General features: G+C 50.9%; 1 protein-coding gene across 1 annotated transcript; it reads left to right on the forward strand.

The window, feature by feature from the left end:
• Positions 1–2,264: 2,264 nt before the first annotated feature.
• On the forward strand, positions 2,265–13,282 carry LOC106574107 (CDC42 small effector protein 1). The gene is made up of 5 exons (XM_014149680.1): positions 2,265–2,422; positions 3,854–4,198; positions 8,490–8,594; positions 9,920–10,002; positions 10,313–13,282. Exons 2-4 carry the CDS (start codon positions 4,145–4,147, stop codon positions 9,986–9,988), a joined length of 228 nt encoding a protein of 75 aa, XP_014005155.1. The 5' UTR covers positions 2,265–2,422; positions 3,854–4,144; the 3' UTR covers positions 9,989–10,002; positions 10,313–13,282.
• Positions 13,283–17,926: the final 4,644 nt, after the last annotated feature.

Genomic DNA, 17,926 nt, shown 5'->3' on the forward strand with positions numbered 1-17,926 from the left:
CGCTACAAGCTTGGCACACCTGTATTTGGGGAGTTTCTCCCATTCTTCTCTGCAAATCCTCTCAAGCTCTGCCAGGTTGGATGGGGAGCGTCACTGCACAACTATTTTCAGGTCTCTCCAGAGATGTGAGATCGGGTTCAAGTCTGGGTTCTGGCTGGGTCACTAAAGGACATTCAGAGACTTGTCCTGAAGCTCTCCTGCATTGTCTTGGCTGTGTGCTTAGGGTCGTTGACCTGTTGGAAGGTGAACCTTTCATTTAATCCATTTTAGAATGTGGAAAAGGTCAAGGGGTCTGACTACTTTCCGAATGCACTGTAGATAGAACTACTATTATTGAAATGAGCCTTGCATTGCAGTCTGGTCTCATAGACTAGACGTAACATTGTAAATCCGGGATGCTCAGATTAGTATGATATATTATGTTTGGTATGGTTACATAAGACATATGGTTATTTAAAGTAGGATGGTTGGTAGGGCTGGATGGATGGGTGGGTGTATAACGTGAACGTCTAGCAACCCAAAGGTTGCGAGTTTGAATCTCATCACGTAGTACTTTAGCATTTTAGCTAATTAGCTCATTTTAAACTACTAGCAACTACACTATATATATATGAACGTATGTGGTCACCCCTTCAAATTAATGGATTTGGCTATTTATGCCACATCCATTGCTGACAGGTGTATCAAATCGAGCACACCGCCATGCAATCTCCATAGACAAACATTTGCAGTAGAATAAAAGTGCTGAAGAGCTCAGTGACTTTCAACGTGGCACCGTCATAGGATGCCACCTTTCCAACAAGTCAGTTTGTCAAATTTCTGCCACACCAGAGCTGCCCCGGTCATCTGTAAGTGTTGTTATTGTGAAGCAAAAACGTCTAGGAGCAACAACGGCTCAGCCACAAAGTGGTAGGCCACACAAGCTCACAGAATGGGACCGCTGAGAGCTGAAGCGCGTAAGCTTAAAAATTGTCTGTCCTCAGTTGCAACACTCACTACCGAGTTCCAAACTGCCTCTGGAAGAAATGTCAGCACAAGAACTGTTCGTCGGGAGCTTCACTAAATGGGTTTCCATGGCTGAACAGCCGCACACAAGCCTGAGATTTTCATCCGCATTGCCAAGCGTCAGTTGGAGTAATGTAACACTCAGCGCTATTGGACTCTGGAGCAGTAGAAATGCCTTCTCTGGAGTGATAAATCACGCTTCATCACCTGGCAGTCCGACGGACAAATCTGGGTTTGGTGGATGCCAGGAGAATGCTTCCCCAATGCATAGTGACAACTGTAAAGTTTGGTGGAGGAGGAATAATGGTCTGGGGCTGTTTTTCATGGTTCGGGGCTAGACTTCTTAGTTCCAGTGAAGGGAAATCTTAATGCTACATTATACAATGACATTCTAGACGATTCTGTGCTTCCAACTTTGTGGCAACAGTTTTAGGAAGGCCCTTTCCTGTTTGAACATGACAATGCCCCCATGTACAAAGTGAGGTCCATACAGAAATGGTTTGTCGAGATCGGTGTGGAAGAACTTGACTGGCCTGCACAGAGTCCTGACCTCAACCCCCACGAACACCTTTGGGATGAATTGGATGCCAATTGCGAGCCAGGCCTAATTGCCCAACATCAGTGCCTGACCTCACTAATGCTCTTGTGGATGAATTGAAGCAAGTCCACGCAGCAATGTTCCAACATCTAATGGAAAGACTTCCTAGAAAAGTGGAGGCTGTTATAGCAGCAAAGTGGGGACCGACTCCATATTAATGTCCATGATTTTGGAATGAGATGTTCGACAAGCAGGTGTCCACATAATTTTGATAATGTAATGTACTTAGCATGTTAGCTAACCCTTCCCCTTACCCTAACCTTAACCGTAGCTAACCTAACCCTAACCTAACCCTAACTCCTAAACTTAACCCCAACCCCTAACTCCTAGCCTAGTTAACGTTAGCCAGCTAGCCAGCTCGCCACCTGGCTAGAATTTGTAACATAGCATACGTTTTACTAATTCGTAACATATAGCTTGTTTTGCAAATTCGTAACATATAATGCTAATTTTAATTCGTAACATATCATACGAAATGGGTGATAAAACCCACAAATTAATACATATCATACGAAACATAACATATCATACTAATCTCTAATCTAGACTCTAGAGTAATACGAAATGCTCTGCATGCTCTGAGACCAGGTTGCAGCACAGCAGAAAATATCCCAGATTGTGCAATTCTTTCATTAGCCTGTTGATTTTCTTCCAGTTGTGGCGCTGTAGTTCTGCCACCGTAAAAGCCTGAGAAGGAGGAGTGTAGCCTACCGCAGAACAGGAGACGTTTTACTTTACCACACCTCGACTCGTGAGCTGACCGTTTTAAAGATATCATGTTCGTTTGAGAGAGAAAGCGGATTCCACACTGATGTTACGGTAATGGCAAATTGGTTGAAATTGGTTCTTTAATTGTGGTAGGGATCTAGATGTAAATGTGTTGCTATGCTAATTTCGGAGTGACTGGATTGAGTGAACGGTTTTTGGGTTGAGAACTCACGTCAGTGTTTGTCGTTAGTAAAATGTTAAATGCAGATGTTACTTACATTGTTGCCTTACAGATGTTTCCGTCGAGACGGTGGCGTACTGGAAGACAAAAATAATGCCTCAATAGAAAATATTGAGAATGTTAATTTGAGAATATGGACATTGAATGTAGCCTAACTCTTTAAAAATCACATTAATCAAGATTGGATATTGGACACATTAATACACATTCAATGACCATCTCTTTTCAGGATATTCAATTGGATAGTCACTCAGTTTTATTTAACATGCCTGTTGCCCTGTTGAATTGAGGCTACAACAGAACACTGTAAATCAATGGCCGGTGTTGTTCTCAGGCCAGGCATCTTTAGGTAGACCTACAGTTAAAAAGCTGGAGATCTACATATGCTACACATTTTCACCCTTCACTCACTACCTTTACCTTGATCTCCTGGTTCAAAGTCGAGTTCAGTTTGTAAAGAGATACAGTATACCCAAACCTCTTTCTTTGACCTCTAATTTCTGGGGCTTTTACAAAGATGCAAGGGGGTAGGTACTCGTTTGGGGAAAGAATGTCCTTGTCTGGTTATTTACCAGTATTTTATAAGACTGTGAACTAATATGATTACCAGTACATCAAAGATCAAAGCATAGTTGAGATCTTACTCAACTTAGTTGAATTCAGTGCTAATACTGGTGACTTTAATCCAAATAAAGGTTTGATTATTAATCAATCTCCTATTGAAACCACCATGTTGCACAGGGCTCTTAGGTCTTGTGTGTCACAGTCCTAAATGTCTGTCTTTCAATCCTGAATCAAATCCATTTGTAAGACTTACTGGTCAATGTAGCTTACATTAGATAATGATTTGGTGACAGTTAAATAGTGTTTACTGTGACTAGATGGAGGAGAGAATCCCCGTAGTATGCCTGCAGCTCTTTTCTGAGGGACAGTTGACCCGGGTCCTGAAACCTTCAGTGGGTGTTGCTGTTATGACAGGAAGTCCCTTGCCACTGCAGCGTGAATCCCTTGTCTTGCATGAGTGTCACAGACAGGAAGTCCCTTGCCACTGCAGCGTGAATCCCTTGTCTTGCATGAGTGTCACAGACAGGAAGAGTGATAAGCAAGTGTGTGGGGGACGCATGTTGACTGACAGCAAATAGGCCTGTGGAGATGTAGGCCTATTTAGTATGGGGATGTAGAAATGAACATGCCCATAGTACTGTATCTGAATTGATTGTGCTATTCTAGCAGGTGAAGATTGTTTCACTTCCTATACCTTGTCAGCCTTCCACTAATGGAATCTGGTTTTGACTCGACAGGCCCTACAGTACCTGAGGCAGTGGAAATCTGGGGAGACGAGCATCCACAGGAGATTCAGTGAGAGGGAAGAGGTGACATTCTAAACGTTAAGAGAAAGGAATAGAACCGGACTTGGCACTGAGCCTTGGGGGACACCCATCTTTTTTGGGGACTGGACTGGTTGCAACGCTCTCACCATTCCACCCTAAGCGGCGTTCTTGTTCTCCACCACGTCCTCTGCTGCCTGCAGGGCGTCCAGAGAGAACCAGGGCCTCCGGACCCACTCAGAGCAAAGCAGCAGCACAGCAGGGATGAGCGAGTTCTGGCACAAGATTGGCTGCTGCGTGGTGGCCAAACCTCCACCGGTGAGTTTGTCCCTTCTGAGAAATTACTGGAACACACAGTAACTTTTTAGCTGCCGTGCTAGCCCTGCTTTTACAGCTCCAAGGTCAATGGGTCGAGATGAAGGGTTTGCCTGATTTTTAAGATGTTTACCTGCCTCCCAGGAGTTTGGATATTAGATTGACCACACCACCATATCTACAACTTCACTTGTTGAAGTTAGTTCAGCCATGCCAGCTGTGGATCCTCAAGATGCATGACATGGGATGACATGGGTATCATTAGCTGATGCTTCAGCCAGTCAACAACACTAGTGAGAAGAGAACCCTCTGCTACTGTCAGTCGCCTGAGAAATAGGTCAGGTAGATGGTGAGGGAGTGGAAGAAGGAAGGACTCTGGCCTTTTCTGTTGTTTTGAACTGGGTGACCCACATAGTCCCGAAGGTCTGCCTATTTGGAGGGCTAGACTTCAGTCCAGACAAAGACTGCTCTGTCATTAGACGTTACCTCTTGAATCAGGATTAAGAAGACGTAGGTTAGGCCGGGTTCAACCTTAGTCTAGCTCATAGACATGTGTAACTTCATAAAAAGAAAAGCAAAACAAGAAACCCTCCGTTATTACCAGATCAGAAAATATCAAGGCTGTCCCAAGCACTGTGAAACTATTGTTGTAGTAGTAGTCGTCACGTTGTCGTCGTAGACTTGGCATTAAGTCAAATAAGGAGATTGTATCCCTCCACAGCATGTCTCTATGGTAACTCCAGAACCCTCCCTAACAATTAATGGGGTCTCTGAGGGGAAGTGGGCTTCTGGCATGTGCTGCTATTGAGCTCATTCTTTTCCCTCCTTCCTCCTCCCTCTCCTTTATTTTTAGGTCCTTGTTTATTCTATTGTTGGGACGAGAGAAGGCCGGACTAGAATGTGTGTATAGCGTGTGGTGGCATACTAACAAGTGTTACTTCCCAGAAAGGCTTGCTTTGTAAATTGTGTATTTCTGATAACAGTGCAATGACTACATGTCGTTGGACCTGTGTATAATGTAATTAACATTCTTTTTAGTTTTTATAAATCCCTAATTATTCAATTTAATAATTGCTATGTGGCATTTGCACTATACAGTCAGAATATTGATACAGTCAGTGTGGTCATGATCCATAATGTGAAATGGCTAATTAATTCCTGTCAGTTCTGGGTCATCTCTGTCTGCACCCAGCGTAGCCTGTTGTAACAAGTGGGGCTTATTCACAGCACTGCTGACAGGTGATGACATGCCTTTACACTGACAGAACTGAACATGCTCTAATAAAACAGCTATTAGAGAAGAGGATGTTCAACATTCCACTTACATTCATGTCATTTAGCAGACGCTCTTATCCAAAACGACTTACAGGAGCAATTCATGTTAAGTGCCTTGCTCAAGGGCACATCGGGCAGATTTTTCACCTGGTTTGAGGGATTCGAACCAGCGACCTTTCAGTTACTAGCCCAAATCTCTTAACCGCCGCCAGGCGACCTGACCTGCCGCCAGGCGACCTGGACCTGACCTGCCGCCAGGCGACCGGACCTGGCCTGACCTGCCACCAGGCGACCGGACCTGACCTGACCTGCCGCCAGGCGACCGGACCTGACCTGACCAGCCGCCAGGCGACCGGACCTGACCAGGCGACCTGGACCTGACCTGCAGCTAGGCGACCTGGACCTGACCTGCCGCCAGGCGACCTGGACCTGACCTGCCGCCAGGCGACCTGACCTGGACCTGACCTGCAGCTAGGCGACCTGACCTGGACCTGACCTGCCGCTAGGCGACCTGACCTGGACCTGACCTGCCGCTAGGCGACCTGACCTGACCTGACCTGCCGCCAGGCGACCGGACCTGACCTGACCAGCCGCCAGGCGACCGGACCTGACCAGGCGACCTGGACCTGACCTGCAGCTAGGCGACCTGGACCTGACCTGCCGCCAGGCGACCTGGACCTGACCTGCCGCCAGGCGACCTGACCTGGACCTGACCTGCAGCTAGGCGACCTGACCTGGACCTGACCTGCCGCTAGGCGACCTGACCTGGACCTGACCTGCCGCTAGGCGACCTGACCTGGACCTGACCTGCCGCTAGGCGACCTGACCTGGACCTGACCTGCCGCCAGGCGACCTGACCTGGACCTGACCTGCCGCCAGGCGACCTGACCTGGACCTGACCTGCCGCTAGGCGACCTGACCTGGACCTGACCTGCCGCCAGGCGACCTGGACCTGACCTGCCGCCAGGCGACCTGACCTGGACCTGACCTGACCTGGACCTGACCTGCCGCTAGGCGACCTGGACCTGACCTGCCGCTAGGCGACCCGACCTGGACCTGACCTGCCGCTAGGCGACCTGACCTGGACCTGACCTGACCTGGACCTGACCTGCCGCTAGGCGACCTGGACCTGACCTGCCGCTAGGCGACCTGGACCTGACCTGCCGCTAGGCGACCTGACCTGGACCTGACCTGCCGCTAGGCGACCTGACCTGGACCTGACCTGCCGCTAGGCGACCTGACCTGGACCTGACCTGCCGCTAGGCGACCCGACCTGGACCTGACCTGCCGCTAGGCGACCTGACCTGGACCTGACCTGCCGCTAGGCGACCTGACCTGGACCTGACCTGCCGCCAGGCGACCTGACCTGGACCTGACCTGCCGCCAGGCGACCTGACCTGGACCTGACCTGCCGCTAGGCGACCTGACCTGGACCTGACCTGCCGCTAGGCGACCTGACCTGGACCTGACCTGCCGCTAGGCGACCTGACCTGGACCTGACCTGCCGCTAGGCGACCTGACCTGGACCTGACCTGCCGCCAGGCGACCTGACCTGGACCTGACCTGCCGCCAGGCGACCTGACCTGACCTGCCGCCAGGCGACCTGACCTGGACCTGACCTGCCGCCAGGCGACCTGACCTGGACCTGACCTGCCGCCAGGCGACCTGACCTGGACCTGACCTGCCGCCAGGCGACCTGACCTGGACCTGACCTGCCGCCAGGCGACCTGACCTGGACCTGACCTGCCGCCAGGCGACCTGGACCTGAACTGCCGCCAGGCGACCTGGACCTGACCTGCCGCTAGGCGACCTGACCTGGACCTGACCTGACCTGGACCTGACCTGCCGCTAGGCGACCTGGACCTGACCTGCCGCTAGGCGACCTGACCTGGACCTGACCTGCCGCTAGGCGACCTGACCTGGACCTGACCTGACCTGGACCTGACCTGCCGCTAGGCGACCTGGACCTGACCTGCCGCTAGGCGACCTGACCTGGACCTGACCTGCCGCCAGGCGACCTGGACCTGACCTGCCGCCAGGCGACCTGGACCTGACCTGCAGCCAGGCGACCTGGACCTGACCTGCCGCTAGGCGACCTAACCTGGACCTGACCTGCCGCTAGGCGACCTGACCTGGACCTGACCTGACCTGGACCTGACCTGGACCTGACCTGCCGCTAGGCGACCTGGACCTGGACCTGACCTGCCGCTAGGCGACCTGACCTGGACCTGACCTGCCGCTAGGCGACCTGGACCTGACCTGCCGCTAGGTGACCTGACCTGGACCTGACCTGCCGCTAGGCGACCTGACCTGGACCTGACCTGCCGCTAGGCGACCTGACCTGGACCTGACCTGCCGCTAGGCGACCTGACCTGACCTGCCACTAGGTGACCTGACCTGCCGCTAGGCGACCTGGACCTGACCTGCCGCTAGGCGACCTGACCTGGACCTGACCTGACCTGGACCTGACCTGCCGCTAGGCGACCTGGACCTGACCTGCCGCTAGGCGACCTGACCTGGACCTGACCTGCCGCTAGGCGACCTGACCTGGACCTGACCTGCCGCTAGGCGACCTGACCTGGACCTGACCTGCCGCTAGGCGACCTGACCTGACCTGCCGCTAGGTGACCTGACCTGCCGCTAGGCGACCTGACCTGGACCTGACCTGCCGCTAGGCGACCTGACCTGGACCTGACCTGCCGCTAGGCGACCTGACCTGGACCTGACCTGCCGCTAGGCGACCTGACCTGGACCTGACCTGCCGCTAGGCGACCTGACCTGGACCTGACCTGCCGCTAGGCGACCTGACCTGCCGCTAGGCGACCTGACCTGCTGCCATTGAGTATGAAATAACAAGTAGAAGATCAAAACTCTTATCGAAGATCATCCCATTCAGGTTACAAAATGCATTATGTGTGTGTACTGTAAAGTCTGTAAGTTCTTTTCTTCCACTGGGCTTGATTGCATAATATCTGTCTGTCCCCATTTTCTATTTCTATATATTTTCTATTATTTCCAGAGAAAGAGGCGCAGGAAAATCGACCGCAGCATGATCGGCGAGCCCACAAACTTTGTCCACTTGACACACATTGGCTCTGGGGAGATGGCAGAGGGCCGGGCCCCGGTAAGAGAGATGATACCTAGACTGACTGGGGCTGGTGTGTCTTAAAATGTGTCGCGATATTGTGAAGGTGGTGTAGTGTGTGTGTGTTGCAAGTGTGTTACTCCTCAGTACATGGGCTGGGCTTTGCAGCTTCCAACCTGCCGCTAGGAATGTTGGCCTGGTTTCCCACGGAATACAGTCTCATTGGACAGGGAATGAGAGGAGGAAATGTAGAAACGCTGGGAAATGTTGGCCTGGTTTCCCACGGAATACAGTCTCATTGGACAGGGAATGAGAGGAGGAAATGTGTCTCAATTCGTTCACCTATTAGTAGGATATGGATATTAACTTTAGTTTGAAACCTGTTACGCTATGATGGATAAAGTGTATACAGTACTATCAGAAGACTAGCCAATCACTAGTCTGGTCACTGTTTAAATCACTGTATGGAAAGTAGGTTAAATTGAGTGATGGTCCATTTCTGAATGTATTACATGATGTTGATATCAGTACTAAAATGTATGGACTACTGTGTCACTCTGCTAAATGACTGAAATGTATGGACTACTGTGTCGCTCTGCTAAATGACTGAAATGTATGGACTACTGTGTCGCTCTGCTAAATGACTGATATGTAAAATGTCTCACTGATAAACTGACTGTTCCATCGTGATCATGACCTCCAGTTGTGAAAGTCACCAGATCTTTTGAATGAAATGACACATTTCCACATTGTATCAGGAGGTGGGCTGAGAACAGTCAGGTGAGGAGTATGTTACTGAAACGTATTACATAATTCCATTTCCTCAGCTGCTATTGCGTAACCCTCTAATGTCCATTGTTCTGTTATGACCCATAGCTGTCAGACTGTAGTTATTGTAGTGTTCGTCAAGCACATGCCGTTTCTGCAACGCCTGACGTCAGAATAATTGATCCACACCTGTGCATTCATCCAACTCTGAACTGCGCCGTTAAAAAGTAAAGGAGAAAAAAAACCACAGCCTAAAGCAAGTCCCATTCCTCCTCACTCCATCCCCATCATATGGTCACTCATCATTATGTAAAGACGTAGGTTATGAGTAATGCTGCTGGCCAAATGGATCAAATGTTGTCAGCAGTCCAAATGGGATCATGTTTCATATGAACACCACAGAAACGGACTGTTAAATATGTTACATAAAATGATACAGTATAGAAACAACACATGAAATCATAGTTCTAATTCTGGCTTCGGATCCTGCCTCTCCATCCATATGTTATCATGAAGAGGTTATGACCTGCCTTTTGATATGAAAATGACTAAGTATCTGTAGAAACTCTAACAGTCGTAATCTTCCTGTCCTGCAGTCAGGGCCGGTCCAGGATAAGATGAGGTCGAAAGGACCCAGTGCCAACGGCTGCAGGAGCATGTTATAGCTGCTGCCTACCAAGTAAGTACCCAGTTAATGAAGCTATCGCCATATCTGCAATGCAATAGCTTCTCTGGAACTGACCTTCACTTCTGGAACTGACCTTCACTTCTGGAACTGACCACCTTCACTTCTGGAACTGACCACCTTCACTTCTGGAACTGACCACCTTCACTTCTGGAACTAACCACCTTCACTTCTGGAACTAACCACCTTCACTTCTGGAACTAACCACCTTCACTTCTGGAACTAACCACCTTCACTTCTGGAACTAACCACCTTCACCCTTCTCTGGACTTGTAGAATTAACAGTTTTCACTTCTCTCTGTAGGCATGGAGAACCATTTCCATCCTCCTCTATGCGCCCCTCTCATCCCAAATCAAAAGCAGTCACTGCAGCGTAACCTGTTTCTAATGGAGCACTTGGCAAACCTGAGAGCGGACCTAATAGAGAGCAGAGAGGCTCTTCCTGACGTCTGCAGGATCCATTTAGCCAAACAGGACGATGCCCTTTCTGTGGTCACCACAAGAATCGCCCTGCTCAGAGGAGGATGGACTGATGTTTTTGATGCTTTTTAAAGAAAAGTATTTGTCTTTCTGATGGACTTTGGACTTCCACTGTATTTCAGCCAACAACGTTTCTGTGTCACGGCCAGCAAGCGTGTGTGAGAGGGCCGGTGAGAGTGTTTAGCAAAATTTGTTGACTAACATGGCTGATTCCATTTCAGGAAGTGAAGATTATGTTCTCAAGGATCACCTGAATGTTGTAAACCATTGACCTACTGCCAAACAAATAGTATCCAAAATATCTTGCGTATCTGTCTAATGAATGAGGATGCACCTTTATTTTCCCACAGTGCATAGTTAAAGGTGTCTTTGTGTGTGTTTATAAGTGCAAAATGCTATGTGATTTTGTTGCTGTTTAGATGCCAGTACTGAGTAGTGTTATTTTGATTGTACCAGTTGCTATAGAGCCCCATTTGGACTGCTACCCAGTTGCCATAGAACCCCATTTGGACTGCTACCCAGTTGCCATAGAACCCCATTTGGACTGCTACCCAGTTGCCATAGAACCCCATTTGGACTGCTACCCAGTTGCCATAGAACCCCATTTGGACTGCTACCCAGTTGCCATAGAACCCCATTTGGACTGCTACCCAGTTGCCATAGAACCCCATTTGGACTGCTACCCAGTTGCAAGCATACAGGTAACTGCCAAAATAAAGGAAACCCCAACATGGTGTCTTAATAGGGCATTGGGCACCACGAGCCAGAACCGCTTCAATGCACCTTGGCATAGATTCTACAAGTATCTGGAACGCTTGGAGGGATGCTACACCATTTTTTTCCACCAGAAATTCCATCATTTGGTGTTTTGTTGATGGTGGTGGAAAACGCTGTCTCAGGCTCCGCTCCAGAATCTCCTATAAGTGTTCAATAAGGTTGAGATCTGGTGACTGAGACGGCCGTGGCATATGGCTTACATCCTTTTCATGCTCATCAAACCATTGTGACCACTTGTGCCCAGTGGATGGGTCATTGTAATCCTGGAAGAGACCACTCCCATCAGGGTAGATCTGTTTCACCCTACAGTAGGTAGAAGGTGATCACTCAGAATGGCTGTGTATTTATTGGAGTTTACCTTGTCCTCCATGGGGTTGAGTGGACCTAAACCATGCCAGGAAAATGCACCTCCACACCATAACAGAGCTGCCAATAAGTACCCTCATTTACTCAAGTGTTTCCTTTTATTTTAGCAGGTCCCTGTAGCTGGTCACTGTGATACACAATTTACTAGCACCTACTCTGAAAAACCCAAACTATTAGTCAGCGGGAAGAGTCTGTTAGTAACACGGGTTGTTGTTGAAATTCGAAACACCCTGACCATTACGGGGCTTTCCAGTGATCTATCCTGGAATTATGCCACTCATTAAATCAACTGCATCGAAGGAACATTCCAGAAGGTAGTTTGTTCTCTTGTCGAGGGGGATGTCCACCCCCTTGATCAGAATGGAACATTTCAACCATTTCACTGTGCATTCCCCTTGTAATTTCTATATGGCCTCCCACTTGAGCTTGTTGTAGGTGACGTGCCCTCCAAGCTGGCTTGTGACCCACATGACATCCACACGATAGTGACATACATTCTGAAACCAGGTGGCAGTTTTAAACATCTGATTTAAATCATACAGTAGAAATGAAAGTTTGTTTCCTGTACACAACTGTATTTCTGACGTGCTTAGTATACACAATCTGTGAATAACTCGTCACGCTCTGTCGTTTTTTTGCTAAGTGTGTCCATACGGGGAAAAACTCACTGTTTGAATTGGAATGTTTTTTTAATATTGTATCTTATGTGATTTAGCTAGGCCAGTATCCTATGTGATTTAGCTAGGCCAGTATCCTATACCAGAACATATGGCGTATGGATGGTGTAGAACATGTACAGTATGTTGTCCCTTTCACTAATACCGTATGTGTTTTATACACTGGGCCTAATGTTTACTTAATGCTGAAGGGTGACTTTGCATATTGCTTGGTGGCTTTCCTATCTTTGTTAGAGCATGTAATCCTGGGTAAATTCTCAGCCCAACAGAATGACTGCTGCCTTGAAGTTTCTTGAACAGTGTACATTGGGAACGTCAGTCATTTGAGTCTGTTGGCATTTTAAGTTTCTATCCCATCTTTATCATGATTGTTGTTAGACCAAAGCTTGAGTTCATTAGAAATGATTTGTGCAACCTCTTGATTCTTCCTGGAAATACAGTTCACATTCTGAATAGAATTCTAGGGGAGTAATCTCTTCTGATGTTGAATGTTATCACCAAATGTGTTACTCAATTTTCACTGCCTGGTACAGAAATAATAGAATTTCAACCAACTGGTTCCAGTGGCCCCTATGGGCTCTGCTGTGAACATTTCTGGGAGATTGTATCATTTTCATTGAAGTTAAAGTGGGAATCTATAGTTGCTACATCCATTTTGGGATTTATAAATGATATATACCCATTGATTCTTGAATATCTTATAAATGCCTTAGTTCAACTATATTGTTGATATCATGGATGTTCAGTCCTTGCATTAATAGCTCTGAGTTTGAGAGCGGTTACATTTCTCCAGGCCCATCCTTCAGCGTTTTACCAAAACACAGGCAGGGTGACTGCTTTGTTATTGTTTCAATTAAGGATTCTAGCTTTAATCTCAAACTATTTCAACAAACACATCTCACTGAATCCATCTGGTATAGCACAAATATTGCAATCTAAACAAATGCCCTAAAATAAATGGAATGTACACTATAGTCTGTGTATGTCTCTCTTTTAAAAACATGCATAACAAAGATGTTAAATGATGCAACTAACAATGCAAATAGTTGGTATGGAAATCTTGTTCTAAGAGCAGCCCAGGGTTGAGTGAATAGATGGGTGCAAGGATCATGTTCCAGCAGCAAAACCCACTGGAACAGAAGATTACAATTTAACGGGAGTAGACTCCATGAACTGTCTAACCATGTGAAATACAGTCCTAAGAAGAGGACGGGTGTAGTCTACGGGGTGTCTAGTCGAGGACGGGTGTAGTCTACGGGGTGTCTAGTCGAGGACGGGGGAAGTCTACGGGGTGTCTAGTCGAGGACTTTGTGAAGGCTACGGGGTGTCTAGTCGAGGACGTTGTGAAGTCTACGGGGTGTCTAGTCGAGGACGGGTGAAGGCTACGGGGTGTCTAGTCGAGGACGGGTGAAGGCTACGGGGTGTCTAGTCGAGGACGGGTGAAGGCTACGGGGTGTCTAGTAGAGGACGTTGTGAAGGCTACGGGGTGTCTAGTCGAGGACGTTGTGAAGGCTACGGGGTGTCTAGTCGAGGACGTTGTGAAGGCTACGGGGTGTCTAGTCGAGGACGGGTGAAGGCTACGGGGTGTCTAGTCGAGGACGGGTGAAGGCTACGGGGTGTCTAGTCGAGGACGGGTGAAGGCTACGGGGTGTCTAGTCGAGGACGGGTGAAGGCTACGGGGTGTCTAGTAGAGGACGGGTGAAGGCTACGGGGTGTCTAGTAGAGGACGGGTGAAGGCTACGGGGTGTCTAGTAGAGGACGGGTGAAGGCTACGGGGTGTCTAGTCGAGGACGTTGTGAAGGCTACGGGGTGTCTAGTCGAGGACGTTGTGAAGGCTACGGGGTGTCTAGTCGAGGACGGGTGAAGGCTACGGGGTGTCTAGTCGAGGACGTTGTGAAGGCTACGGGGTGTCTAGTAGAGGACGGGTGAAGGCTACGGGGTGTCTAGTAGAGGACGGGTGAAGGCTACGGGGTGTCTAGTCGAGGGACGTTGTGAAGGCTACGGGGTGTCTAGTCGAGGACGTTGTGAAGGCTACGGGGTGTCTAGTCGAGGACGGGTGAAGGCTACGGGGTGTCTAGTCGAGGACGGGTGAAGGCTACGGGGTGTCTAGTAGAGGACGTGGTGAAGGCTACGGGGTGTCTAGTAGAGGACGGGTGTAGTCTACGGGGTGTCTAGTCGAGGACGGGTGAAGTCTACGGGGTGTCTAGTCGAGGACGTGGTGAAGGCTACGGGGTGTCTAGTCGAGGACGGGTGAAGGCTACGGGGTGTCTAGTCGAGGACGTTGTGAAGGCTACGGGGTGTCTAGTCGAGGACGGGTGAAGGCTACGGGGTGTCTAGTCGAGGACGGGTGAAGGCTACGGGGTGTCTAGTAGAGGACGGGTGAAGGCTACGGGGTGTCTAGTCGAGGACGTTGTGAAGGCTACGGGGTGTCTAGTCGAGGACGTTGTGAAGGCTACGGGGTGTCTAGTCGAGGACGTTGTGAAGGCTACGGGGTGTCTAGTCGAGGACGTTGTGAAGGCTACGGGGTGTCTAGTCGAGGACGTTGTGAAGGCTACGGGGTGTCTAGTCGAGGACGGGTGAAGGCTACGGGGTGTCTAGTCGAGGACGTTGTGAAGGCTACGGGGTGTCTAGTCGAGGACGTTGTGAAGGCTACGGGGTGTCTAGTCGAGGACGTTGTGAAGGCTACGGGGTGTCTAGTCGAGGACGTTGTGAAGGCTACGGGGTGTCTAGTCGAGGACGTTGTGAAGGCTACGGGGTGTCTAGTCGAGGACGTTGTGAAGGCTACGGGGTGTCTAGTCGAGGACGGGTGAAGGCTACGGGGTGTCTAGTAGAGGACGTGGTGAAGGCTACGGGGTGTCTAGTAGAGGACGGGTGTAGTCTACGGGGTGTCTAGTCGAGGACGGGTGAAGTCTACGGGGTGTCTAGTCGAGGACGTGGTGAAGGCTACGGGGTGTCTAGTCGAGGACGGGTGAAGGCTACGGGGTGTCTAGTCGAGGACGGGTGAAGGCTACGGGGTGTCTAGTCGAGGACGGGTGAAGGCTACGGGGTGTCTAGTAGAGGACGTTGTGAAGTCTACGGGGTGTCTAGTCGAGGACGGGTGAAGGCTACGGGGTGTCTAGTCGAGGACGGGTGAAGGCTACGGGGTGTCTAGTAGAGGACGGGTGAAGGCTACGGGGTGTCTAGTCGAGGACGGGTGAAGGCTACGGGGTGTCTAGTCGAGGACGTTGTGAAGGCTACGGGGTGTCTAGTCGAGGACGGTGTGAAGGCTACGGGGTGTCTAGTCGAGGACGTTGTGAAGGCTACGGGGTGTCTAGTCGAGGACGTTGTGAAGGCTACGGGGTGTCTAGTCGAGGACGTTGTGAAGGCTACGGGGTGTCTAGTCGAGGACGTTGTGAAGGCTACGGGGTGTCTAGTCGAGGACGTTGTGAAGGCTACGGGGTGTCTAGTCGAGGACGGGTGAAGGCTACGGGGTGTCTAGTAGAGGACGTGGTGAAGGCTACGGGGTGTCTAGTAGAGGACGGGTGTAGTCTACGGGGTGTCTAGTCGAGGACGGGTGAAGTCTACGGGGTGTCTAGTCGAGGACGTGGTGAAGGCTACGGGGTGTCTAGTCGAGGACGGGTGAAGGCTACGGGGTGTCTAGTCGAGGACGGGTGAAGGCTACGGGGTGTCTAGTCGAGGACGGGTGAAGGCTACGGGGTGTCTAGTCGAGGACGTTGTGAAGGCTACGGGGTGTCTAGTCGAGGACGTTGTGAAGGCTACGGGGTGTCTAGTCGAGGACGGGTGAAGGCTACGGGGTGTCTAGTCGAGGACGGGTGAAGGCTACGGGGTGTCTAGTCGAGGACGGGTGAAGGCTACGGGGTGTCTAGTCGAGGGACGGGTGAAGGCTACGGGGTGTCTAGTCGAGGACGGGTGAAGGCTACGGGGTGTCTAGTAGAGGACGGGTGAAGGCTACGGGGTGTCTAGTAGAGGACGGGTGAAGGCTACGGGGTGTCTAGTAGAGGACGGGTGAAGGCTACGGGGTGTCTAGTCGAGGACGGGTGAAGGCTACGGGGTGTCTAGTCGAGGACGGGTGAAGGCTACGGGGTGTCTAGTCGAGGACGGTGTGAAGGCTACGGGGTGTCTAGTCGAGGACGTTGTGAAGGCTACGGGGTGTCTAGTCGAGGACGTTGTGAAGGCTACGGGGTGTCTAGTCGAGGACGTTGTGAAGGCTACGGGGTGTCTAGTCGAGGACGTTGTGAAGGCTACGGGGTGTCTAGTCGAGGACGGGTGAAGGCTACGGGGTGTCTAGTCGAGGACGGGTGAAGGCTACGGGGTGTCTAGTAGAGGACGGGTGAAGGCTACGGGGTGTCTAGTCGAGGACGGGTGAAGGCTACGGGGTGTCTAGTAGAGGACGGGTGAAGGCTACGGGGTGTCTAGTAGAGGACGGGTGAAGGCTACGGGGTGTCTAGTAGAGGACGGGTGAAGGCTACGGGGTGTCTAGTAGAGGACGGGTGAAGGCTACGGGGTGTCTAGTCGAGGACGGGTGAAGGCTACGGGGTGTCTAGTCGAGGACGGGTGAAGGCTACGGGGTGTCTAGTCGAGGACGGTGTGAAGGCTACGGGGTGTCTAGTCGAGGACGTTGTGAAGGCTACGGGGTGTCTAGTCGAGGACGTTGTGAAGGCTACGGGGTGTCTAGTCGAGGACGTTGTGAAGGCTACGGGGTGTCTAGTCGAGGACGTTGTGAAGGCTACGGGGTGTCTAGTCGAGGACGTTGTGAAGGCTACGGGGTGTCTAGTCGAGGACGTTGTGAAGGCTACGGGGTGTCTAGTCGAGGACGGGTGAAGGCTACGGGGTGTCTAGTCGAGGACGGGTGAAGGCTACGGGGTGTCTAGTAGAGGACGTGGTGAAGGCTACGGGGTGTCTAGTAGAGGACGGGTGTAGTCTACGGGGTGTCTAGTCGAGGACGGGTGAAGGCTACGGGGTGTCTAGTCGAGGACGGGTGAAGGCTACGGGGTGTCTAGTCGAGGACGGGTGAAGGCTACGGGGTGTCTAGTCGAGGACGGTGTGAAGGCTACGGGGTGTCTAGTCGAGGACGGGTGAAGGCTACGGGGTGTCTAGTCGAGGACGGGTGAAGGCTACGGGGTGTCTAGTAGAGGACGTGGTGAAGGCTACGGGGTGTCTAGTAGAGGACGTGGTGAAGGCTACGGGGTGTCTAGTCGAGGACGGGTGAAGGCTACGGGGTGTCTAGTCGAGGACGTTGTGAAGGCTACGGGGTGTCTAGTCGAGGACGTTGTGAAGGCTACGGGGTGTCTAGTCGAGGACGTTGTGAAGTCTACGGGGTGTCTAGTAGAGGACGTTGTGAAGGCTACGGGGTGTCTAGTAGAGGACGGGTGTAGTCTACGGGGTGTCTAGTCGAGGACGTTGTGAAGGCTACGGGGTGTCTAGTCGAGGACGGGTGAAGGCTACGGGGTGTCTAGTCGAGGACGTTGTGAAGGCTACGGGGTGTCTAGTCGAGGACGTTGTGAAGGCTACGGGGTGTCTAGTCGAGGACGGGTGAAGGCTACGGGGTGTCTAGTCGAGGACGGGTGAAGTCTACGGGGTGTCTAGTAGAGGACGTGGTGAAGGCTACGGGGTGTCTA

This window comes from Salmo salar, chromosome ssa05 (genome assembly GCF_905237065.1).
Source record: "Salmo salar chromosome ssa05, Ssal_v3.1, whole genome shotgun sequence".
NCBI lineage: Eukaryota > Metazoa > Chordata > Actinopteri > Salmoniformes > Salmonidae > Salmo > Salmo salar.